Source organism: Gopherus evgoodei, chromosome 1 (genome assembly GCF_007399415.2).
Source record: "Gopherus evgoodei ecotype Sinaloan lineage chromosome 1, rGopEvg1_v1.p, whole genome shotgun sequence".
In the NCBI taxonomy this organism is placed as follows: domain Eukaryota; kingdom Metazoa; phylum Chordata; order Testudines; family Testudinidae; genus Gopherus; species Gopherus evgoodei.
The window spans coordinates 95,203,146-95,228,373 of record NC_044322.1 but is presented as its reverse complement, the minus strand read 5'-3'; the positions used below and the strand labels follow the sequence as shown (position 1 = coordinate 95,228,373).

Sequence of the window (25,228 nt, the reverse complement as noted above, 5' to 3'; positions counted from 1 at the left end):
GTCAGGAAGCTATTTCTGTCAGTGATGGCCATTCTTGCTGCATTTGCTGCCTCTAGAATGGCACTGATGGAGTCTCGTAGACAATTGGTACCAAGTACACCTGTACCGGAAAAGGCTATGGCGAGTTTTGCTGGCCATTCTTCAGAACGCAGAGGGCTAGCGGTACCAATGAATCTCTCCACTTCAACTGTTCTGGTATCACAGGAATTTTGGTTTTCCAAAGACTAGATGGCCTTGGAGATGCCTGATTCACCCTTAGTAGGCACCAACATAACTGTGATATGAATACGCCTAGCTCCCTGTACTTACATGCAGTACTGAGACATTCTACTCCACCATCCATGATTCTTCCACCCTGTCAGGCAACTACAAGGAAGATGATGGGGATCACCTATACTAACTCTCTGTCCAAGGTTCTCCATTACAACACCAGGGAGCTAGCCATGAATGAAATGAGGTACCTTCAATCTGCCACCAGAGTAGAAGAGACACCCATTCAGTTAATATGAATACCCTTCGATGCCCCCACCCATGCCCTTTCCACCACCTCAGTGGCCATACTGGGACGCTGGGGCAGCATATAGATAATAGTTTTCGAGGACCTCTGGCATCACCCAGAGGGATAAAGGAAGGCGAGCTCCTTCAGCTTGAATAGCCAGATCTCCTGATCCTCAAGAGGGGTCCTTTGAGGAACAGGAGGAGATACTCCAGTGACCAATATTTCTTCATCTCCTGATAACACAATCATACCTCCCCCACCAGCTACAGCAGATAACTTCAAGCAATTTCAAGATCTCTTTAAGAGAGAGTGGATTCCCTGCAGATCCCACTGGAAGAAGTCAGAGTCACAGCATAAATTGCTAGACATCTTGCAGATGTCTTCATCAGCAAAGATTGCACTCCCCATCAACGAGGTGCTGCTTGATCTGGTGAAAACTATATGGCAGACACCAACCACAATATTCCCCGATGTGCAAAAAGGTGGACAAATACAGAAAAAGAATGGTGGTTGAAGACCCATTCTGGATCTAAGGGCACTCAACAAATTTGTAAAAATACAACGTTTCAAGATGGTTACCGTGGCAGCAGTAAACCCATCTCTTGGGCAGGGGACAGGTTCTCGGCCCTTGATCCACAAGACAATTACTTTCATATCACAATTCACCCATCCCACAGGAGGTTCCTAAGGTTCACTCTGGATCAAGATAATATTCAATACAAAGTGCTGCCATTCGGTCTATCTTTGGCACCTAGGGTGTTCTCAAAGATCCTTTTTGTGTTAATGACGCACCTTCACAAACAAGGCATTATGTTATTTCCCTATCTAGATGTTTGTTTGCTCTAAGCACATACCTTCACTGGCACCTTTAGAGACACATGAAAGATTATAAATTTATTCCTACAACCAGGTCTACAACTAAATACCCAAAAGTCCACTTTGACCCCATGCAACAGCTGGAATTTATAGGAGTCTTGAGGGTTTTTTTGCCCACACTGCTCCTGTTGCGAGGCTGTTCCAGAACTTCACTCCTCTGATGGTTAGAAACCTTTGCCTAATTTCAAGCCTAAATTTGTTCATGGCCAATTAATATCCATTTGTTCGTGTCCACATTGGTGCTTAACTTAAATAACTCCTCTCTCTCCCTGGTATTTATTCCTCTGAAACAGGCTTCTATTTTTCTTTTAATGGTAACTGTCCAGTGAAGAAACTTAGGCATCCTTTATATAGGGCCGGCGCTTCCATTTAGGTGACCAAGGCGGTCGCCTAGAGTGCTAGGATTTGGGAGGGCGGCATTTTGCTGCCCTTGGCGGCAATTCGGCGGCAGGGGGTCCTTCTGCGCTCTGGGTCGTCGGCGGCAATTCTGCGGCGGGTCCTTCACTCACTCCAGGAAAGACCTCCCTCCACCGCAGAATTGCTGGGAGCGCAGAAGGACCCGCACCTAGGGCGCCAAAAACCCTGGCGCCGCTCCTGCCTTTATATCTGGTAACTCCTGCAAAATAAAATTAAATGAAATTAAATAGTAAAAAAAGTTGCAAAGGAGAACAGTTGGGAGGACACAAAGGAATACAGTTACATGGTTCTAGAAGTCATCAAGAGCAGGTGTACTCTTGCATTTTGATATAATCACAGAATACCATCTACCACTGCTCATAGTGCTCACTTATTATGGAGGTTAGTTTGTACAAATTGCAATTAGTTACAATTATAGTTAGTTTACAGTTAGTTTGTGCAAGTTGTTATGAGCTACAGTTAGTTTGTGCAAAACTGCAATGTCCTTCATATGATGAATTCTTTGAGTCTAAAAATAGACCTTTCAGTTTTTTTTCTAATAATCCCTGATAATCAGTATGAGGTTTCAAAAAAATTTCAAAGCCAGTATGTGCTAAAAGTGGGAGTCTTTAGCTCTGCATTCAGCCAGAGAGAGAGACATTTTCAAAAGTTAGGATTTGAATTGTGACTGCTAACTTTTCATTCCCACATCTGATTTTCTTCTGGAAATGATCAGTTTTCAATAACCACCTATTCAGCAGGCTACTCAGAATTTCCATCTGATTTTATGTTCTAAATTTTTCTTTAATTGAATAATGGCTTTATTTTTTCTTTTTTCTAGCAGAATTTTCCAGAGGTTCAGTTCACCTCTTTCTAAACTACTTGTATCCCTAAAGGTTGATTTTATTTTATTTTGGTCTGTGTCTTGAGGTGTTATTCAGAAAAAATTCCATTGTGGGATTTATCTGCATTTTTGGATGCTGAATCAGAAAGCTCATTCTAATCCGTGAAGTATAGATCTTTCAAAGAATCCTATTGTCTACTTTTTTTTACGCTGCTAATATTTTTCAGCTTTGATTTTCTTCTCCCTCAGTGGAGGAAGTTATGTTAACACAGTTTGCAGTGTAGAAGCCCTGTTGGATCCCAGCTGGTTTCTGGATTTCCAAGAAGAAACAGATAAGAGTCCTTTTATGTTCTTTACTTGGGAGAAATTATAATCTTATTTTTAGATGCAAACCTCACTGCAGTTATCCATACATTTGTGACCAACATCCACACATTTGGATTAATGAAATGTACTCAATTGTGAGACCAATCAGAAACTTCAACTAGTGCAGGATATGGCTGAATGAAGAGGTGCTTCTCTCTGGGAGTGTATTATGTTGATATTCTGTCAACTGAACTGACTTCCAGTTTCTTCAGAGTGATCTGCAAAGCTTAGCATAGTGTAATTTCTTGTTCTCTGAGACTGCTTCTCTATGTTCCATCTTGTGCACTGAAATTATCTTGGAATGCTCTTCCTGATAAGCTACAGATTTAAAATCGAGTGGGGTTCTAGCAACAGGCCGTTTTCAGTGGTGGGGAGGGTCTTTGATTCTGCATCTTGCTTTACCCAGGATTCCAAAAGAGGCTGAGTTTTTTTTCACTTCAGGGAATACTGCAAAATCCTCCTCTTTTCTTAGGTGATTTGGTGGGGTTTGACTATTTTATTTTTGTGCAGGAAAGGTGGGTTTTTTTGTTTTAGCAAGAGATGCCTTACTTATAACAACCAAAACTGTATTTAATTAAGAGGCATATTTATTGTGATGGGGTGAAGATGGGGATGCTGATTAATTCAAATGCTTATCCAACAAATATTTATGATTTTTGAGGGAAAGAGTTTGTGCCAGGCTGTGAGACCTGGTTTAGAGACACTACATTATTCCTAGCAATCATACAGTTAACCCTTTCTTTAGATTTCACATAGATGTACTGGGTCTGAGTGAGTAAATATGTGGAGCTGAGGGGCCCAATCAGGCACTCAGAGGGGACCAAGGTTACTTTGTTTCTCTTTGGTAATCAGAGAAGAAACATTTGTGAACAGGCTGATCTCCACAGCCATTTGTTAGAAGGCCAAATGCAGGTCAATTTGTGTTTTCCTATATTGGATTCTATGTTTACATAATAAAGAATTTGCTTTTTTTTCTTAAAACGTGCGCACCAGTGTCCAGAGGAGAGCTTATCTCACTTGGAGAAATACGTTTCGGTTTGTTGTTGTTGTTGGGTTTTTGTTTCTTCCTCTTCTCTCCACCCCCATTCCTCCACTCCACCACCATGCAGTGTTTGATCTCTGGTGTCAGCAATGAATGATCAAAGATGCGATGGATAGCACAGTTAGGATTATGGCTTTCACCACTGTTACTATTGCATATATTGTTGATTTTAACTTCAAAGCTATTCTAGTATACTGAGAGGGAGAAACAAGTAGCCATAAGGTGGAGTGGCAGATTATTTTAAAACCTGGATGCTGGGAATTGGGATTTCCTGTTACGGTCTAACTGCATAATAAGGCATTGTGCCATGATGACATGAAACACTTAAGCAGATTGCATTTAAGGAAAGTATAAACATTATGAGGACATTTTAATCCAATTACATAGTAACTAGCTCAGTAGCAGATTCCAACAAGTGCTAGCCAGCAGAGTAGGCTTCTGGTCAAGCAATCTCTAAGCAGAGTTTTGCTTTTAAGGTCTTGTGAAGTATACTATCTATAGAATCACATTCTCATCCTGTGGCAATACAGTAGGTAAGAAGCTTTCTCAGCACTTGTGATTTGTTGCAGATTATATGGGAGACAAATTAAGGGGTAAATCTTAATCTAGTACTCTTTGTGAGTAACCAGGTCAGGGGCTGGACACATCCCTAGAGTTAGGGAGCATGGGAAGAGTAGCTACCTTATTAAAGCGTCTGCAGAAGCCTGTACAGCACCTCACCCAGCCCCTCCATAGAGAGAGGATTGGAGGGTCTGTGTAATAGATGTGTTTCCTAGGACCTGAGTCACACCCTTCCCCTTGCCCACCTATGGCTTAGCATATCTCCATCTGCCCTCTGCTCCCTGATATGCAGGAACCATGAGGAAATGGGGATATTTGCCTTAAAGTGCAGCTGTCCTCTTCCACTGCCCCCACTTATGCAGTGGAACAACCAGTTCTGGTGCTAGGGGACCTTTTGTGGAGACAGGGGCAGATTTTGCCCCTAAATGAATACCTATTAAAAAAAAAAACAACAAACCTCTATGCACTGATACCAAAATATAAGCAAATACAGCAATACCTGTTAAGATAAATACCTAATTACTCTGTCTTTGAATTATTAAGAATGGGAGAACAGAGGTTCTTATTTTTGTTTAAGTAAGAACTTAGTGCAGTGTGAATTCTCGTATTTTATAGACTTGTTTCTGTACCTTTCTACTTCTCATATGAAATTAGAAAATTTAATCTTTTTAAATCTATAATATTAAAAAAAAATCCTGTGACCTGGCCTAATTTTTGTAAAACTTTTCATAGGCAGGAGGATGCAAGGGAAATCTGTCCATCTTTGGAAGAATCACTTCAGTGTGTTGTAGGAGCTCCATGTTCAGCAGAGGAAATGAGGTCACTTTATAAACTCCTTGAGGCAGGGACCCTGGTTGAGATCCTGGCTACACAGAAGTCAATGTGAGTTTTGTCACTGATTTCAATGGGGCCATGATTGCAACCCTTGTCTTTTTGCATTTGTCTATAAAACTTCTTTCCCTTTTGGACGTGCACATTGACAAATTAATATTTCTCCAGTTTAATTAACTATACTCATTTCTACATTTTTCGCATTATGTTTTTGAGGACTTCTGTGTTTGGACTAATGCATCCCGCTATTTATGTTTTCTTTTTGTAAACCCTCACTAGCATATCAGCTGCAAATAAACTTTGTTACATTGTTGCAGTGCATTTTACACTTGGCAATTGTAACATCTAAATTAAAAGCAGCTCAATCAGAAATTAAATGATTATTTATTAAGTCCCTATCCTACCAAATGTAATGTTTGCTACTATGAATAATCACATTGAATAGGGCTCTCCGTTTTTGGATGTGTGAGGTAGTTTATCAGCAGTCGGGGGGGGGGGGGAGGAAGCAAAAATGACATCTCCATACATTCTTTTGCATAACTTTCCTCTTTTGGACCTTGATCTTGACTGTTTTCTATCCTGTTTGTCTGCTATTCCTATTTTTCCTCTTTATTAGAAAAGGCACTCTTGGTGCATATGCTGGATCCCATAGAGGAGCTTTCAGAAGAGGAAAAAGGTAATGATGGGATCAGTCAAAAATGTAGTGGGCATTACCTGTAAACATTTTATTTGACAATAAAAATGGATAATATTGTTTGATACCTACAATATTTTTCTGTAGTTTCGAACATGCTTTATGTAATTTGAGCAAGATGTATGACTATCCCATTTGTTGTTCATGCTTGTAAAATATAATTTCTCAACCTGGATTCAGTTTATTCTGATGGGGATCTAAAAAATTATGCAATAAGTGTGTTCCATACATCTCTCTAGTATTTGTATGTTTTAATTTTACACAAATGAACACATTCTTATGAAACTCTTTGTATATTTGTAAAACAGCAATATTAACTAACCAAAATAACCTAGTATTAGACTAATTAACAAAAGATCATAAGGCAATGGTCTCTGGTTTGCTAAGGTCACTTTGCATAAGCTTAAAGTGGCCAGAGATGGTCCCTGGAGGGGAACTCTCCAGAGATTTAAATCTGGTGATGACAGTGCTGCTGCTTTCTATATTAACTTTTCCACCCTCCATGTAAGATGATGGGGGCGTGAGGAGTGAGCAGGATGGGGAGGAGGGAATTTGTGGTTGAGTTGAGCTCTGAGGTGCCCAGTCCTCTACTGTCCTAACACCCCCGGGACTTTTTGCAGTTAGTGAAGTGAGTGCTGCTCTTGTGAAGCACTAACTCGAGCCAGGCCTAGGCAACTCTTAATTATCGTACCAAACCCCACTGTCTGTGGCAGCTCCTCCATTCCATCTGAGTGCAGCTTGGATAAGTGGAGAATCAGGGCCCTAGGATTTACCATGCTAGAATAAACACCTAGTAGGTATCCTGCCCCTGGCAGTGGCCAGTACCTGATACTTCAGAGGACCCACCTTCTCTCTCATGTCGTATTTCACATTTAATACACAGACAATTATGCAGAACTGTGCATTAAAGGAGAAATCCTTCTTGACGCTCACAAGCAATCAGTTTAAATTCTGAAGGAAAAGATATGATGTGAGAAATGTTAATACTTCTGTACAGTGCTTCAGTGTGGGATTTCCCAAGGAACAACCAGCTGCCCTCACCCATTTTTAGTAGCACTCGCTTGCATTTTCTCCGTCTTTCCGCCAGTCCATCTGCTGCTCCTGTCTGCTATTTTCTATCTTATATGCTGTGTTGTTGGAGTCGTATCAGTCCCAGGATATTAGAGAGACAAGGTGGGTGAAGTAATATCTTTTATTGGACCAATTTCTGTTGGTGAGAGACAAGCTTTCGAGCTTACACCGAGCTCTTCTTCAGGTCTGGACTTCTGTGAAAGCTCAAAACTTTTCCTCTCTCACGAACAGAAGTTGGTCCAATAAAAGATCTTCTATCTTGACTGATTATCCTTGATTCCTTTGATTATTCCTGATTGTCCTTTATTCCTTTGATCTGCCCAAAAGTACATCTTGCAATACTAACAAAGACAGAAAAGACAGAAAGGTCAGTATGTTCTTGTTTTCAGTCACAGACATCTGTGAGGGAGAGTATGAAAATTGCTGGGCATAAAGATTACTTTTTGAGAGAAACATAGAAATTGCCTGACAGAATCAGACCCGAGGTTCATCTAGTCCAGTATCCTGTCAGTTGTCAGCACAAGATGTTTCAGAGGAAGGTGTGAGAATCCCACAGTGGAAAGATGTGGGATAATCTGCTATCCACAATAAATATAATCTTGGTTTCAGTTAGAGATTCATTTAATTGTTGAACCGTGAGGTTTACTATCCCTTCCAAAATTTCAATTAATTATAACAGTTCTGGATATTCTTGATACCCCCTATAAACATCCAGTCTGTTTTTGGATCTTTCTGAGTTCTTGGCTTCAGCAAGTTCCTGTGGACATGAGTCCTCAGAGAGTATCAGAAGAGCTGAAAATTGAAGCAACCAAGAATTTTAAACAAGGTTTTGAAATAATTTACAACTTGCAGACTTTTTGTGGTTTCGCGTTCCCTGATTATGCAGTGTACCTAAAAGACTTTTGTTTTTTATGGCTTACAAAAAACAATTTCCATTCTGGAATAAGAAAGGAACTAATAGCTCTAAACCACAAAAACAGCAAGTTAAAGAATACTTTTAAGAAACAATATTTATTAATACAGAATCAAAGGGATTGTGAATAAATTATTGAGGACAAGATAGATACAAAATTATTAAATAAGATTGAATAACAAGCAAGGTGAGTATAAAATACTGTTCTCTAAATTATCTAAAGTAAGTTTTTGTAAATTAATTTTCTACTAGCTGCATTTTCACATGCATTTAGGTCAAGATTTTCAGAAGTAACTAGTGATTTTAAGTGCTTCACCTTTTGATTGCCAAGCCTGAGCCACCTTAAAGGAACCCAAATTGCAGAAAGTGCTCAGCAACCACCCCTGTTAATCAGGCCCCTTTAAGATGTCTCATGTTGGGCAGCCAGAGTCCCTGCTCACCTTTGAAAATCTTGAATTTAGTCTGTAATCCAAATTGATTCCTTTGCACTGTATTGTTACATAGTAATTTTACAGGTTTGCTGATAGTTGTATGGCACTTTTAAAAATTAGTATTTTCAGTGGAGAAAATGTGAAAGTTAAATTGAATCCCCTTTTAAATAAATAAGGTTTACAAATGACAATAATGACAAGTCTATTTTAAAATAAAACATGAAAAATCAGAGAGGGCTGAATTGTTCCTTGAGGCATGGTCCTTTGTTAGGGATGGTACACAGCTATGCTATTATACTCCTTTCTGGGGTGTTATATGTTCGAGTGCCCTGTCAGCATTGTTGGCCAATGCAGAATGGAAATAGGTGCCATAGTCCCCTCCCACTTGGTCATAGGGAAGGTCAGAGGTATCCAGTAACGTTTCTGCTGTGTCAAAGCCACAATCCAGGCAGTTCTATATGTCTGGGAGGTGAGGAGAGCTTTGCTTCTCTTAACTCCTTTGTGTGGCCATGTAGGACCTGGGCATAATCTAGCCCTTAATCTTTTACTTGTCTGCCAGGGTCTGGTTTGAGGATGTTTGTATTTTTCCTCCAAGAGTTGCTGGTCTCAGTATCAGAGGGGTAGCCGTGTTAGTCTGGATCTGTAAAAAGCAACAGTGAGTCCTGTAGCACCTTAAAGACTAACAGATGTATTGGAGCATAAACTTTCATGGGTGAATACCCACTTTGTCAGACGCAGGTCTCGATGACATCCAGTGCAAGAATAAAGAATACAGCTTACCTTTCCTACTTTGTATGTGTGATGCCATCAGCCCTCAAAGGAAAAAAAAATCCTGCATTCAGGTCTAGGGGGTTTTAAGACATGCAATATTTATCATGTGTGTTCTGTTAATTTCATAATTCAGACCATATTTTTGTAATTACTAAAATATTTAAATTCACCTTTTCACTTCCAAAAGGTTAAGAAAGAGGTACTACCTGACGCCTTATTGGAGAATGTTTTAATGTTCGGGGAGCTCAGAAGGAGATGAGAAAAATCACTAGCTTGGCATATTTTCAATTAGAAGACATGACACAGAGTTTGGCCTTGTCCTCAAATACTACTTTTAGAGAACTTAATTATCACAAAATAATTTTCCTTTCCCAGAAGTGCATACTGTACTCTCCATATTCATGCATGTATCTTTACAACATATAGTATGAAAAAGTATTGTCAATCAAGGGCGAGTGACTGCTTTAAGGTTATTTAAGTGGTGGATTCTAAGCAGATCTATGTTTCTGTAAATAAGTTCCAGATTTTGTTAAAAGAAAGGCAGCATTGAGCAGACGAAATACCACTACACAAAGAAAATATCATACACGTGTCTATTGTTATAAAAAATGCATGGTTAAGTTTTGTCTTTTTGTCTCGTCCTGCGTATTGATACTTTGCATTTTTAAAATATCCCTTTTGAATGTAATTTTCCTATCATATTACAGAAATAGAAAAAAATGAACACAAAATAGGCAGAAGTAAGCAACATTTAATAAATGCTTTGAAGACTAATCCTTCATTAACTAAAGAATTACGAACGGTTTTGGAGCAGACCCTGGTGGAGAAGTTGGAATCCTTGGGAATTAAAGCAGTAAGGTTATTTTAAATGATTATTTTTCATTAAGTGGTGAGAAGGTCCTTTGGTCCACCCTTTTTCACTTTCCCCTTCACTTCCCTACCATAACCCACAATAACCATTATGTCCCAATATCACTCCTGAGAGGAAGAACACACCTTGTCAGCCGGAGGTGATTGCTAGAGACCAGTGTGAAATGTCCCCTCATCCTCAATATCATGTATTTTATCTTTAATGCCCACTGATTTAAGGTTGGATGTTTCCTTAGTTCCTATAGGGAAGTTATAGTGGGTGTTTTTATGCGGTTCTAATATGTGCCCCCCACAATAATGCTTATGGCAGGGTGCACTCACCTCTTGTAAGTGCCTCCTTTTTGCCGGGTATGATCCTGCACTCTCTGCTCTCCCTGGCACCCCCTGTGAGCTGTTGCCCTCATTAGACGGGTCTTTAGTGGCTCAGGGCTCTGGCTAAGACAACATTGTTGAAATGGATGAAACCCTTCCGAGTCAACAAAGGTCCAACAAAGACTATTGCCATGACCTTGTTGGTCTGCAGCTCTGTCTCTGGATTTAGTTCTCAGCCCTTTCTGGGCTAGCTTTAAGTCTGTCCCTGCCCTGTTCAAAACAGTGCCCCCAGGGCTTTCTCCCTGGAGACTCTTTGCCTTCAGCAGTACTGTGGTGTCCCAGCTCTCCAGACAGGTTTCTCCTTAACTTAAGTCCCTTTCAGGGGTAACAAAGTTCAACAAGTGGTTGGCTCTTTTCAGGGTCTTCAGCTCCATCCCTGGGCCTGTTTAAATTCCCAGCCTGCTTCTTGGGTTTTTATTGCAGTGTCTTATCTCCTCCTTGGGGATTAGGCCACTTCTCCAGTGGCCAGTGGGGGGAACCTGGGCCCGCCCACTACTCCAAGTCCCAACTAAGGGACTCTATAGAAAGCAGCCATGTGCTGCTTCCTCTGTTTGATTGCTGCTGCTATTCTCTGGGCCACTTTCCACTCTGTCCCATCACCTTCTGGTCTGTTTCCTGTTTAAGCAAGGTATCTCCCAGGTAGAGTTACCACCTTTGAAATTAAAAAAAAACCCAGCAAAGCCCTCCCCACCCCACCCCCCAAGGCAAACCTGCCACAGTGCCATCCTCAAACCACAAGGCAACTCCGGCAACTCCCTCCCCTTAACAGCCATTTATAGTCTCTAGAGAGAAAACACATTTAGATAAGATTGATAACATCCCCAGTCTCATCACTCTCACGTGACTCAAGCCCTCTCTCACATACACGCATGGTGCGCTTGCATGTTGATGGGACACAACTGCTGTATTTTCAACAGTTTTGATCTGTTATCGCTTAAACTGTGAAAGTGGGAACACTGCAGCATCTTTAGCTGGACAGAGAAACGTTTAACATTAGATATCCCAGTGTATTATGATAATAAATAATGCAAATCTTTAGACCCACATAAAAAAACCTGTCAGATTAAATTATTTTTCTGGCAACTGGCAAATCCATAAAACAACACGGCCAGGTCAGTGAAATACTGGCCAGGTCGTAACCCTACTCACAGGCCTCCTTGCCTGAAGAGCAAGTATCAGTCTCTGTCCCCTTTTAGTCAGGGTTCTCTGTCCCAGGCCTCTGTGCCTGCAGAGCTTCACAGTCCTAGCCATGCATGAGCAGGGTTTCTCCCCAGTGGCTATTTATGGAGTTTCATAGCCTTCTAGTCCTTCTTTGCCATTCTAGACTTCTGCTACCAGCCAGCAATTGTCCTGCTCAGGCCCAGCAGCTCCTATTATCTGAGCCTGCTGTGCTCTGATTGGCTGCTTCCCTGGAGCCTTTGCAGGTGGGCCTGGAGGACCCACCTTCATTGCTCCTTTCTTGGAGAAGGTGTGGTAGGACTGCAGGGCCTCCAGCAGGGGGCCTCAAAGGTCCTAGTACACCCGGTCACAATGCTTTTTATCTTTTTCCCCTGCGATAAAGAAAAATCAGAACCAATATGTATGTATTGGTAGTTGAATGTGTGTATTTCAGAGCTCACTTCTCTCTACTTGTCTGAACTTCACTAATATTACTATAATACTCGTAAATAACGTATTTATTATCACATGGTTTAATGATATGGGGTTCTTAAATAAAACCTTAGATCTAGTACTTGCCATTATGCAAGTGCTCCTTGACTACAATTCAGGCAGCCACATCCAAGGCAGTGTGACTGCTTGGATTTGAGATTCCTTCAAGGATCAGTCTGAAACTGTCTTGGTGCAGTTGTGCCTAGGGTGACCAGATGCCTTCATTATTCTTGGGACTGTCCTGATATTACGGGGTTTGTCTTATATAAGATCCTATTACCCCTCTCCCATAGGACCCTATTACACACACATGTGCACGTCCTGATTTTTCACACTTGCTACCTGGTCACCCTAGTTGTGCCTCACATTTGAGGGTCTCCCCTTTCTTCAAAGTTGTATCTTATGAATTGAAGATTTCACATATGGCTTAGTCTTGCTCCTCTCTGTCCGTTGCGCTGCTTTGAGAATTAGCCCTTACTTTACACCCACTTTGTTCTCCTTGTGTTCCTCTGTCACTGAATGCTTTAGCAGAAAGTCTAAGGACCACACAGCTGTCCTCAAGTACAAAGTCTTTCTCTTATCTTGGGATCTCAGTTTCATTTTTGTCTCTGTCTGGGAAAGGGGATTGGATTTAAAATTTGTGTGAGTGAGAGGAGTTTCAAAAACTTTAAGCAAGATGTTTTATTTCTGACTTTCTTTTGGCTGCTGACATTGTTTAGTTGATTGCTCTGGCAGCCACTATAATCCTCAATGTAAACTGCAGACAGTTAACTTCTCTCTCTTCGCCTGCATGCCTCTGCCATCCTGGGATTTTTCAGGGTCCCCAGCATTTTGATGTGTATCCTCACCTGATTTTTTTTTAACCTGCCCTTGTTGATCCCCACCAAGAATGAGTTCATCTGATTCCTAGAGTAGGTTCCCCTTTGTTGCTTCCCCTGCTTATCTCAACCAGCTCACACTTAATTACTAGATAGCGACTTATCTCTAGCAGCCTTGAGGGAGGACAGGTTCTCAGTGTCCCACAATCTTCTAGCACTCTGGCCTTGCCTACACACACAAATTGTACCACTTTAACTATACCAGTATAGTTAGAAATGTGCTTATACCAGTATTGCTTGCTCTGGAACAGAAAAGGGAAAAAGTTATACTAGTATAAGGCATCTTTATTCCAGTATAACTCCTTGCACTAGTAACTATCAGTGTTTTTTTTAAAAAGTCACACCCCATCATAGTTATATCAATACTAAAACTGTGTAACCCAGGCCTCATCCTCACTGGCCAAAGAACTAAACTGAGTAGAGCCCCTCCTTGTCCTGCTGCACGCTGTCACAAAGAGGCATAGTCTGAGCTCTGAAGACATCCCCCCCCTCCAAGGCTTTGAGGTTACTGTAGTACAGTGAAGAAGAAACTCTTGAGTCTTCTGCCTCCTTCCAGCACCAATGATTAGCCAAGCACTGATTGGGGCCAAGCTAAAGTCCTCACTGAGCACTGGATTCTTCATCTTGGGAAATGTGACACTTGTGGTGGCCTTTTAAGAGAAACTAAACTGAATAGTCCTTGAAATCCTACAACAATCTTAAAGTCAGCCTAGTTTTATTCCCTACTCGTTTCTCTCCCAAGTCAGCTCCTCTCCCTCCCTTCTTTACTCTATCCTTTCCATAACCCAGACTCTCAACCTCAGCAATATATTCAGTTTCTCTTTCCACCCCTGCTGCCTTCCCTTGCATCCAGGTTGGTGCCAAATCATGCTGCTTCGTCCTGTGTAGTATCTCAGAAATCTGTCCTTTGTACTCTACCCATTCCACTGTAAGTACCTTGGTTATCTCTAAGCCAAACTAACACAACCTCCTCCTACCAGTCCCACATCTCATGTCATCCCTCCTCCAACCAATCTTATCAACATTCTGCTGCTGAAATAATGAACCTCTCCCTTCACAGAGGGTCCCCTTCTTTCTTTTAATCCCTTTGCTGACTTCCTTGCTCATTCAGAATCAATTTAGTGATTCCAGGGATGGATCCCCAGCTGGTATAAGTCATCATAGCTCCATTGACTTCAGTGGAACTACAACAGTTTACTCAGTGAAGGATCTGGCCCTCTTGGCCAGTTGAACTCTTGTGATTTTATGGCAACTCTCATGATATTTGGAGTGTCTGTCCAAGCTGCAGCTGCTGGAATCAGGAAATTGTGTGATGATCTCATTAAAAAAAGAGTTTCTAGCCCTAATGATTGCTGAAGAGTTGCTTGAAAAAGTGAAATGAGTGCCCCCCAAAAGTTCGGAAACTAGAAGGCAAAGAAAAAGAATTCAAAATGTATTATTTTGAAAAAATCATGATAGTGGGGTCCAACTCATGGTTTTTAATTCTTTGAGTTGGCAGTACTGTATAAAAGGCTCTGTGTCGCTTTGCCTCCACCTGTGTTCTTTAATCTCATTACCTCCCTTCTTCCTAGTACCTCTTTTTATCCCCTTCTCACTTTTGTCTTTCACTTTCTTTTGTGGGGGAACTTACCTTCTTCTTCGAGTGATTGCTCATATCCATTCCAGTTAGGTGTTCGCGCTGCGCGTGCACGTCTGCCGGAAACTTTTTACCCTAGCAACTCCAGTGGGCCGGCAGGTCGCCCCCTAGAGTGGCGCCGCCATGGTGCTTGATATATACCCCTGCTGGCCCACCCGCTCCTCAGTTCCTTCTTACCGCCGTGTCGGTTGCTGGAACTGTGGAGTGCGGCTTGCTGTCCTCCATGTCCTTAGCTCTCCTTCGTTACTGTCAATAGTTGTAGTTGTAAATAGTTTAATAATACAGTTAGAGTTGTATAGTAATTAGTAGTTATTGTATATAGTTTATAGAACTTATTCGCGGGTTGGGCCGTTGCCCTTCCTGGCGCCCAGCACCGGGCCCATGCCTGGTTCGCCAGGCTTCAAGCAGTGCTCGGCCTGCAAAAGGCCGATGCCAACTAGCGATCCCCATGACGCGTGCCTGAAGTGCCTCGGGGAATCGCATATCGCCGAGAAGTGTCGCATCTGCAAGGCCTTTAAGTCTTGAACAAAGAAAGAGAGAGATCAAAGACTGCGGACTCTCTTGATGGAAGCGGCACTGAATCCGGTACCGTCAGCGCAGCTGGCCACCTCTACACCGGCACCGGACCGCACCAGCACCGGAAAGACACCCCGGCACCGGGATCCGATCAAAGACCCTCGACGTCTGCGACATCATCTCGGCAGGCTCGAGTAGAGCGCTCGGCACCTACCTCTGCCGCGGCACCGCCTGCAGGGTTGCCATTGACTCCGGGCCCGGAAGGTCCATCGAGTCCGGCCCCTCCGAGCTCCCCCTTACATCTGGGGTCGAGCCATTAGTCCCGTCCACGCCGGAGACCTTCGCTTCGGCACGGGACTTGATAGCTCTGACTGAGCCATCCCAGCCTCAACCCCCGGTACCCCTGGTGCGGGTCATCTCCAGAGGCAAGCCGACGTTGAGAGCGCCGTCTCTGGAATCCAGGCATCGATCGCCTTCGAGGCCCCGACGACGTGGAAGCTCGCGCTCTCGGCGCCGCTCGCAGTCCCGGCACCGCTCTCCTAGGTGGCACCGGTCGCACTCGCGGCGCAGGTCGACGTCGGTACGATCCTGGTCTGGCTCTTCTCCATACCGGCACCAGGACTCTAGGAGCCGTTCGCGTCGGCGATCAACTCCCCGGTCGACCTCCCGGCACCGAGCCGGTGGCAGGTCCCGGTCCCGGTCGACCTCCCGGCACCGTGTCGGTGGTAGGTCCCGGTCCCCAGCGCCATCCCGGCACCACATCGGACGTAGATCGCGGTCCCGATCCCGGCACCGAGCTGGAGGCAGGTCCATGTCCGGATCCCGGCACCGAGTACCAGACCGATCCCGGTCACGGTCCCGGCACCGGTATGGCTCCCGGTACCAATCCTCGGCACCGAGAGGATCGTCGGCGTCGGGACTGAGGGAGGCCTATCAGCTGAGTTCGGCACCTCCATGGCCTTCGAGGCAGCCATCGGTCTCCTCTCAGGCGGACAGCGTTTATACGCTGAGCCCGGACAGACACGCGGCCCTCTTCCAGGACCCTCCGCCTCAAGACCAAGGGCCACAGTAATGGGGGTTGATGGACTTGCGTACCATCAAGCCCAGGGTCCGCAACATACTTCTCCCCGGCCTGCGGCGGACCGAAGACCACCAGAGTCAACACTGTCTCGCCCCCCTCCCTCTCCGGAAGGCGAGGACAGGTCCAGCCACCAGGACCCAGAGCTCCCTCCGCAGCCGGAGGGCCGGGTCCAGACAGAACCCCCTGTGGACGCTCTGCTGCCAGGGGTCTCCTCGTCATCTTCCCCTGACGAGGCAGTGGCAGGCACTTCGTCCTCCAGCCCTCCTCCTCTCGACCTCAGGGCACATCAGGACCTCCTCAGGCGCATGGCGCAAAATTTAAATTTACAAGCAGAGGAGGTCGCTGAGATCAAGGATCCGGTGGTCAGCATCCTCTCCGCAGATGCTCCCACCAGGGTTGCCCTGCCTTTCATTAGGACCATTCAGGCCAACGCCACCACTATCTGGCAGTCACCGGCCTCCATCCCTCCTACTGCACGAGGTGTGGAGAGAAAGTACATGGCCCCCTCTAAGGGCTATGAATTCCTGCACGTCCACCCGACACCGTGCTCCCTCGTGGTACAGTCGGTGAACGAGAGGGAGCGCCATGGACAAGAGGCCCCAGCGCCCAAATCTAAGGAGGTGAGGCGGATGGACCTCCTAGGCCGTAAAGTCTATTCGGCGGGGGCGCTACAGCTCAGGGTCTCCAATCAACAGGCCCTCCTTAGCCGCTACTTGTTAAATTCCTGGGTAGCTGTGGACAAGTTTAAGGAGCTGTTGCCGCAGGAGGCACGTCAAGAATTTGCAGCGATTCTTGATGAGGGCAAGAAGGTTGCAAGGACCTCGCTGCGGGCCTCATTGGACGCTACAGACTTGGCCGCTCGGACCCTTGCCTCAGGGCTTACGATGCGCCGCATATCCTGGCTTCAGGTCTCTGGCCTTCCACCGGAGCTCCAGTACCCCTTCGAAGGCCAGGGCCTGTTTTCAGAAAAGACAGACCCCAGGCTAAAGAGCCTTAAAGACAATCGCGTCATCATGCGCTCTTTGGGGATGCCTGCGCCCGTGACGCAGCGCAGACCCTTCTGGCCGCAGAACCAGCAGCAACAACGCCGGCCGTATCCCCAGTTCTGCCCACGGCAGGACCTTAATAGGCGCCGGGGCAGGAAGAGTAGGCGCAGACAGTCGGGTGGCCAAGGGGAGCAGAACCAAGGCTCCTCCAAGGCCCCACCCGGACCCAAGCCTTCATTTTGAAGGTGCGCCCGAGGGCGCAGTACCAGTTTCCCCTTCGGATCCTTCCCCACAGTTTTCCAACCGTCTTTCGTTTTTCCTCCAGGCGTGGACCCGAATAACATCAGACCCCTGGGTCTTATGCACTGTACAGGCTGGTTACCGCCTGCAGTTTTCATCGCCCCCCCCTCCCACCCCCCACCCTCGTCCCTCTTCAGGGACCCCCTCACGAGCAATTCCTCCGTCAGGAGGTACAGACGCTCCTCGACAAGGGAGCCATAGAGGAGGTTCCAGAGAGCGAGAAGGGCAAGGGGTTTTATTCCCGTTACTTTCTGATCCCCAAGGCCAAGGGAGGCCTCAGGCCTATCCTCGACCTGCGGGAACTCAACAAGCATATGGTGAAGTTGAAGTTCCGCATGGTATCCCTGGGGACCATCATCCCATTGCTAGATCCTGGAAACTGGTACGCCGCCCTCGACATGCAGGACGCTTACTTTCATATCGCCATATTTCCACAGCACAGGCGTTTCCTTCGCTTCGTGGTCGACCGCAAGCATTATCAATTTGCGGTCCTGCCATTTGGCCTTTCTACGGCCCCGAGGGTATTCACGAAATGCATGGCAGTCATCGTCGCAGCCGCATTCACGTGTTCCCCTACCTCGACAACTGGTTGGTCTGAGGCACATCAGAGCTGCAGGTCCGCGACCACGTCCGCAGGATCAGCAATCTCTTTGCTGCCCCAGGCCTCATTGTCAACGTGGACAAGTCCACTCTGCTCCCCATGCAGAGGATAGAGTTCATTGGGGCCGTTCTGGATTCCACCTTGGCCAGGGCCTTGCTACCATTGCCCAGGTTCCAGTCGCTATCGGCCATCATTCTGTGCTTGCAGGCGGCCCCCCTGACCTCCATAAGAACATGTCTGACCCTTCTGGGCCATATGGCGGCCTGTACGTTCGTGACAGCGTATGCTCGACTCCGCATGAGGCCTCTCCAATCTTGGCTCATCGCGCAGTACCGGCCGGCCAGACATTCATTACACACAGTTGTCACCATCCCCCAGGGGGTACTGGACTCCCTGGTGGCTAGACCAGTCCGTCGTGTGTGCAGGGCTCCTGTTCCATCCACCCCAACCCTCGGCATCCCTGATGACGGACGCCTCAGATCTGGGTTGGGGGGCGCACAGCGGAACCCTGAGGACTCAGGGCCTGTGGTCCCCCCAGGAACTGGACCTCCACATCAACATACGGGAGTTGAGAGTGGTCCGTCTTGCTTGTCAAGCATTCGTCCATCACCTTCAAGGTCGCTGTGTCGTGGTGTTCACCAACAACACGACGACCATGTACTATATCAACAAGCAGGGCGGCACCAGATCTTCTCCCCTATGTCAGGAGGCAAAGCGGCTCTGGGAATTTTGTATAGCCCGTGCCATTCACCTCACGGCCTCCTACCTACATGGAGTATGAAACACACTGGCGGATCGCCTGAGCAGATCCTTCCGCTCACACGAGTGGTCCCTTCGCCCGGACGTCGCCCTCTCACTGTTCCAGAGGTGGGGTCGTCCCCGGATGGACCTCTTCGCGTCCAGGGAGAACAGGAAATGCCAGGCATTCTGCTCCTTTCGGGGTCGGGAGCCTGGGTCATTAGCGGACGCCTTCCTTATCCCATGGGCGACCCATCTGTTTTATGCGTTCCCTCCGTTTCCGCTGGTCCACAAGGTCCTCCTCAAGGTGCGCAGGGACAGGGCTCGCGTGATTCTGATAGCCCCGGCGTGGCCCAGGCAACATTGGTACCCCATGTTGCTGGACCTCTCAATAACCAACCCAATTCCCCTGCCCCTTCACCTGGATCTGATCACCCAGAACCACGGCAGACTCTGTCACCCGGACCTTCGGTCTCTGCATCTCACGGTGTGGCTCCTGCATGGCTGACCAGCTCTGAGTTACGCTGCTCTACCCCGGTTTGGGAGGTTCTCCTGGGCAGTAGGAAGCCTTCCACTAGAGCTACATATTCAGCCAAGTGGAAGCGTTTTTCCTGCTGGTGCTCGGAGAAGGGTTTTCTCCCTATGGAGGTTTCCATCACCAATATTCTGAACTACATCTGGTCCCTCAAGGTACAGGGTCTGGCGATATCATGCCTTCGGGTTCACCTAGCGGCCATCTCCATCTTTCATCCGGGAGGAGATGGCCGTTCTGTCTTCTCCCACCCTATGGTGGCAAGATTCCTGAAGGGGCTGGAACGTCTCTACCCACAGGTCCGTCCCCCTGCCCCTTCATGGGATCTCAACCTCGTTCTGGCTCGGCTCATGGGCCCTCCATTTGAGCCGTTAGCGACTTGCTCCCTGCTCTACCTCTCCTGGAAGACCGCCTTTCTAGTGGCCATCACCTCAGCTAGACGGGTGTCGGAACTCCGGGCTCTCACGGTAGACCCCCCGTATATGGTCTTCCATAAGGACAAAGTGCAGCTGAGACCGCACCCTGCCTTTCTCCCTAAGGTGGTCTCAGCCTTTCACATTAACCAGGAGATCTTCCTTCCCATCTTTTTCCCAAAGCCCCATTCGTCCCGCAGGGAGCAACAACTCCACTCGCTGGATGTCCGTTGGGCACTAGCGTTTTATGTGGAGAGGACCAAACCATTCCGCAAGTCCCCCCAACTCTTCGTGGCGATAGCGGACCATGTCAAGGGCCTTCCTATTTCCTCGCAGAGGATATCCTCGTGGGTAACGTCCTGTATCAGGACCTGTTATGACTTGGCTCACATCCCTACGGGCCGTGTGACTGCACACTCTACCAGGGCGCAGGCGTCATCACTGGCTTTCCTTGCCCGAGTGCCGATCCAAGAGATCTGTAGGGTGGCAACCTGGTCATCGGTCCACACTTTCGCTTCCCATTACGCCCTGGTCCAGCAGTCCAGAGATGACGCGGCCTTCAGCTCAGCAGTGCTCCATGCCGCGACTTCTCACTCCGACCCCACTGCCTAGGTAAGGCTTGGAATTCACCTAACTGGAATGGATATGAGCAATCACTCGAAGAAGAAAAGACAGTTACTCACCTTTGTAACTGTTGTTCTTCGAGATGTGTTGCTCATATCCATTCCACACCCGCCCTCCTTCCCCACTGTCGGAGTAGCTGGCACGAAGGAACTGAGGAGCGGGTGGGCCGGCAGGGGTATATATCAAGCGCCATGGCGGCGCCACTCTAGGGGGCGACCTGCCGGCCCACTGGAGTTGCTAGGGTAAAAAGTTTCCGGCAGACGTGCACGCGCGGTGCACACACCTAACTGGAATGGATATGAGCAACACATCTCAAAGAACAACAGTTACAAAGGTGAGTAACTGTCTTTTTGGCATTCCCTCAATCTACTGACGTGCTAAATGATCTTCCTCTTTTCTTTCAAATCCTCCTTAAAATGCACTTCTACATAACCCATTCAACAGTGTTTTCTAAACAGGATCTGAATCTCTTACAGTTTGAGCAATCACCGAGTGCATTTTATGCTTGTAAATTCCACTGTCTCTGTATGAATTAGATCGTGGACTGTATCATATATGTTCATACAGTGCCAAGTACACTGTTGGTATTCAGTAAATAAATAGTTGTAGGAATATACACATGTAGGGGCAGAACCTTTCTAAGGTTCATTAGGTTTTAGACTGGAGAATCAAGAACTGTTTTTGACTTCCATCTCCGTACAATATATGAGACCTGTTGTATCACAGCAATTGTCAAATGTTGTTTTCTGGAAGGTTTCTGTCTCTTCCACGTAGGAGATATGAGATATCCCAGAATTCACATATGCATTAGCATTCTGTTCTGAATGACAACAGAATATGCCCTAGTAATGCATTGTTTATAAAACAGTTGTGAAGCCATTACAAAAAGTATTTTACAATATATATATATATTTAGAAAAGTATTGTTTTCTGTTTGTTATGTAAAAGGTAATAAGAAGCTGACAAATAGGCATTGAGGATGGCATCACTGGTGGAGCAAGAGTATAGAAGGTGATATGGTAAAAGCTGAAGGAAAAAAGGAGAGAGAAAATTATAAAGCGCCTTGAAGGCGTGAAGACAAAAGGTTTAAACTAGATGCAGTCAAAAAGGTTAAGCCAATGGTTTATAAAATGTAAATGTTTTATGTTAATTATGCTGTCCATCAAACAGTAACTTGTATTATTTCTTCAGGGTGTTCGTGGTATCCCGAGTGACTACTTAAACAAAGTCTTAGTTTCTGTCGAATCTGCCAGAGAAGAGAAAGAGAAACAAGTGCCTGACATTCAACTAATTCGAGAGCATCTTGAACGCCAGGTCAGCTTCAGGATTGAGGAGAGATCTTCATCGGCTTGTAATAGGCTTGTTTCCAGCTCTCGTCTTGCTTCAGAAGGTTGGACAAATTTCAGAATTATTTTATTTTACTGGTACCGGGTTTTTTTAAATAATTCTGTTTGTGTACATTCGTCCCTGAAGTAAAAGTTTTGTGTGTACATTTATTTATGGTTGTGTTTGTAATCTTTTACCTAAATAGCTATGTTTTAGCTGTCAGCTACACTACACCACTTAAAAAGCGCTCTACTTTTATTTGATTATGGAAGCGATGTCTCTCTCTAATAATGGAGAAAATCAATGGCTGCTTTGAGCAGCATTCAAAGTTATTTTTTTTATAGCCACAAGTTCACTTAAGATTTCTGATGAGCAACAACACCTACATTTCTTTTTAATATTCAGATTGATAACATAACTTCTTTTCTAGATAAACAGAAGATGGTTCATATGGCAACTTCCTCATCAACAATGCAGCCAAAACCAGCAAAGCGGACTTCTACAGCTGTATGCCCAGTTGAACAAAGAGTGACTTCTGCTGAGAATACATCTACACCAAGGTAAGAGACAGCACTTTCCTAGCACTTATGCCATAAATAACTCATTCGTGTTCTGCTAATAGTGTTATAGGTTTATTCTTCTTTCATGAACAAGAGAGTTGAGGTAAACATTTCTGACTAGTTTTTAATGGGGATTAGCCACAAAATTACTATTGTTGTATACAAAGGAATAGATTTTTCACTGTATGTGTAGTTGGCCGTTGAGTCCAGAAATAATTTGTTTTGTTTGTTATAGACCCAGGAAGCATGTTTTTCGAAAGGGGGTTTCCAGAAAAACATCTAGTATTGGGTAAGTTTTGCTCATTTCTGGTCTTGAAGAAATTGTTTTCTAGTGAACTGCCTTTGACTGAACATTGAAATTGCTAATACAAAAACATTGAAATTGCTAATACAAAAAAAATTAAGCTAAAATCAGAAGCTCTGTATTAATCATATGTTTTTTTCTTAAAATTTAATACCTATTGAGTCCATTGTTATAATCCCTAACAGAAGTCATGCTCTGATTTGAGCATGAGTATTCTTAATAATTGAGCAGGCAGAACATAGAGTACCATGAGGTGATGTCACTTTTTTTGTCTGTCCCATATTATGTTTTTGCCTTAATTTAGACCTTAATTTTTTAAGACTTCGTTGCTAATATTTTTGTTCCATTTTGTCAATATTTTTCTAGCATGTACATAATTGAACACAGTATTCTAGGTGCTTTTCATGTCATGCATATTGCACCTGTACTCTGTAAATTGCTCAAGCTACCCATTTGTCTCTGGATAACATTCACGATATTAATCTTGATTTCTAAAGTCCTAAATAGATTGGGTACTCATTATCTCAAAATTCACTTTTTCTGTGGGTGCCTGCTGACCAATTGAGATAAACTAGGAAACTGCTGCTAACTGTCCCAAGGTTTTTTAACTGGGAGGAGCCAGGAGCAGAATTTTCTTAGTGGAACATCTTCGACTCTGAACTTTGTTTTCCCTGTTGATCCATGAAAGCATACATTTGTTGATCTTGCAAGATTGACTATATGCTCTGGCTTTTGTTTTTGTGAGGATGTTTACATTTGAGGTTATAAGTACATTCATTTTGGAATGATTTTGGGTTGTCAGTTTGTTATTTAATAACTTCACATTTTTTAAAATACTATAGGTGATTTTTTTCAAACAGAAAAATGCATAAATGTATTGGAAAAAACACAAGAAGCTCAAAGTTGTGCACATGTGTGTAATACTGAAACCCATTAAATCCTCATCTGATATGCTTTTTTGTTTTAGCACTCCACCGTTCAGCTCAGAAGAGGAAGTGGATGATGATGATATTATGCACTCATATATATCACCAGAATTATTGCAGCTAAAAGCATCCAGCAACAGCATGAATAATTGTGGGATGGTTACAGGCAAAAGTGATATGGACTGGACTGAAGAAAGTGAAATGGAGGAGATTGAAACACCTTCCAAGCCTTCAAAAGGTTTTTTCATTATTTTTGTGTATATAAGTAATAATTTAAGGTAACATATAAATGATTTAAAAATACCTAATAGGTGATAAAATCAATGCGTTACAAAATACTCTAAAGCTAGAATATACACTATCATGTATATTTCTCTCTGTGCAAGTTCATAATATATTGTTCTTTTACTCTTATTAATATTACTGTAGTACTCAGAGGCCCCAATTGAGATCAGACCCCAGTTGTGCTGTGCACTCTGTGAACACAGATGAGAAGGTTAAGGCGTGACTTGATTACTGTTGATAGGTATCTACATGTGGAACAAATATAATAATGGGCTCTGTGGTCTAGCAGAAAAAGGCACAACACAATCCAATGGCTGGAAATTGAAGTGACAAAAATGAATTTTTTCTGCTTTGCTCCTGTTAGCCGTATTAACTCTGAAGGGCTATCGGTGAGGGGGCTGGTGTGTGTTACTTCTTTTGTGTCATCAACACAATTGTTTACTAAATTCCAATTAAAGAAGCAATCATTTAATTACAGGACCAATCATTTACACCTATGCTATCCCATAAAAAACAATAAGATCACAGCAGTATCACTGAGCATAATTTGGCTTGCAGAATTTTTGTTGTTGCTTCCATGAAGGAAGGAACCCCACTTGACTTCGATGTCCTGGACTAAATTTGCATGCCAGCAGGTGAAAAGTAAATTCATGTTTTTAATATCTTTCATTCATTAATCTAAGACTTGGTAAATGACATAGAAGGGGAGATATTTTTAAAATACCCTACTTTTAAACTGACCGTATCCCTGTAATTTTTTTAATGATTGTTTAGGTGCACTTATCCAAAAACTGACTGAACAAGTTGAAAATACTCTTTCTAGCCATGGAAATAAGAATAAGCCAGCTGGAGGAATTAATGTCACACAGGCATTTATTAAAAAAGAAGATGCACAAGAACTGAAGGTATTACATTATTTGTTAATTACATTTATCTAAACCAACACATGCTTCAGTTGTTGTTGTTGTTTTTTGCTACTGTTTGTTTTTCATGTTAGGAAAAGTAAGATTAATCTGATGCAGTAAAAATGTCATCCCCAATGCACTTGCAGAGTTTTACCTAAGTTGGGTCTCTTTCTTTACTTGTTTTTCCACATAGTCACATTTGTTCTTAGAAATGAGGGCTCAGAAAGACCTGTTTGATTAAGTCATAGGCTAAAGTATTTTGGTTTCTAGAACTTTGTCGGGTACAGAAGTGTCAAACTCAGTCCCTGAAGAGTACCGAATTCCTTTTCTAATTATTATTTCTATGTTCTATCAGTGTCCTGTGTCTGCAGTTTGTCCAAGCTCCAGATCATTATCAGTGCTGCTCTTTGCCCTTCAAGCTTTCATCAAT

At 44.4% G+C, this 25,228-nt stretch overlaps 1 protein-coding gene across 4 annotated transcripts in view; it reads left to right on the top strand.

The window, feature by feature from the left end:
* DZIP1 (DAZ interacting zinc finger protein 1) overlaps nt 1–25,228 on the top strand; it is an 88,062-nt gene that overhangs the window by 48,000 nt on the left and 14,834 nt on the right. For 3 of the 4 annotated variants that reach the window (XM_030567516.1, XM_030567524.1, XM_030567508.1), the window contains 7 exons: nt 6,032–6,091; nt 10,003–10,148; nt 21,684–21,882; nt 22,249–22,378; nt 22,614–22,667; nt 23,650–23,846; nt 24,668–24,798. In XM_030567516.1, the coding sequence (XP_030423376.1) occupies nt 6,032–6,091; nt 10,003–10,148; nt 21,684–21,882; nt 22,249–22,378; nt 22,614–22,667; nt 23,650–23,846; nt 24,668–24,798 (917 nt within the window). The remainder of the gene's footprint in view (nt 1–6,031; nt 6,092–10,002; nt 10,149–21,683; nt 21,883–22,248; nt 22,379–22,613; nt 22,668–23,649; nt 23,847–24,667; nt 24,799–25,228) is intronic. The other variant, XM_030567532.1, reaches the window with a different exon arrangement.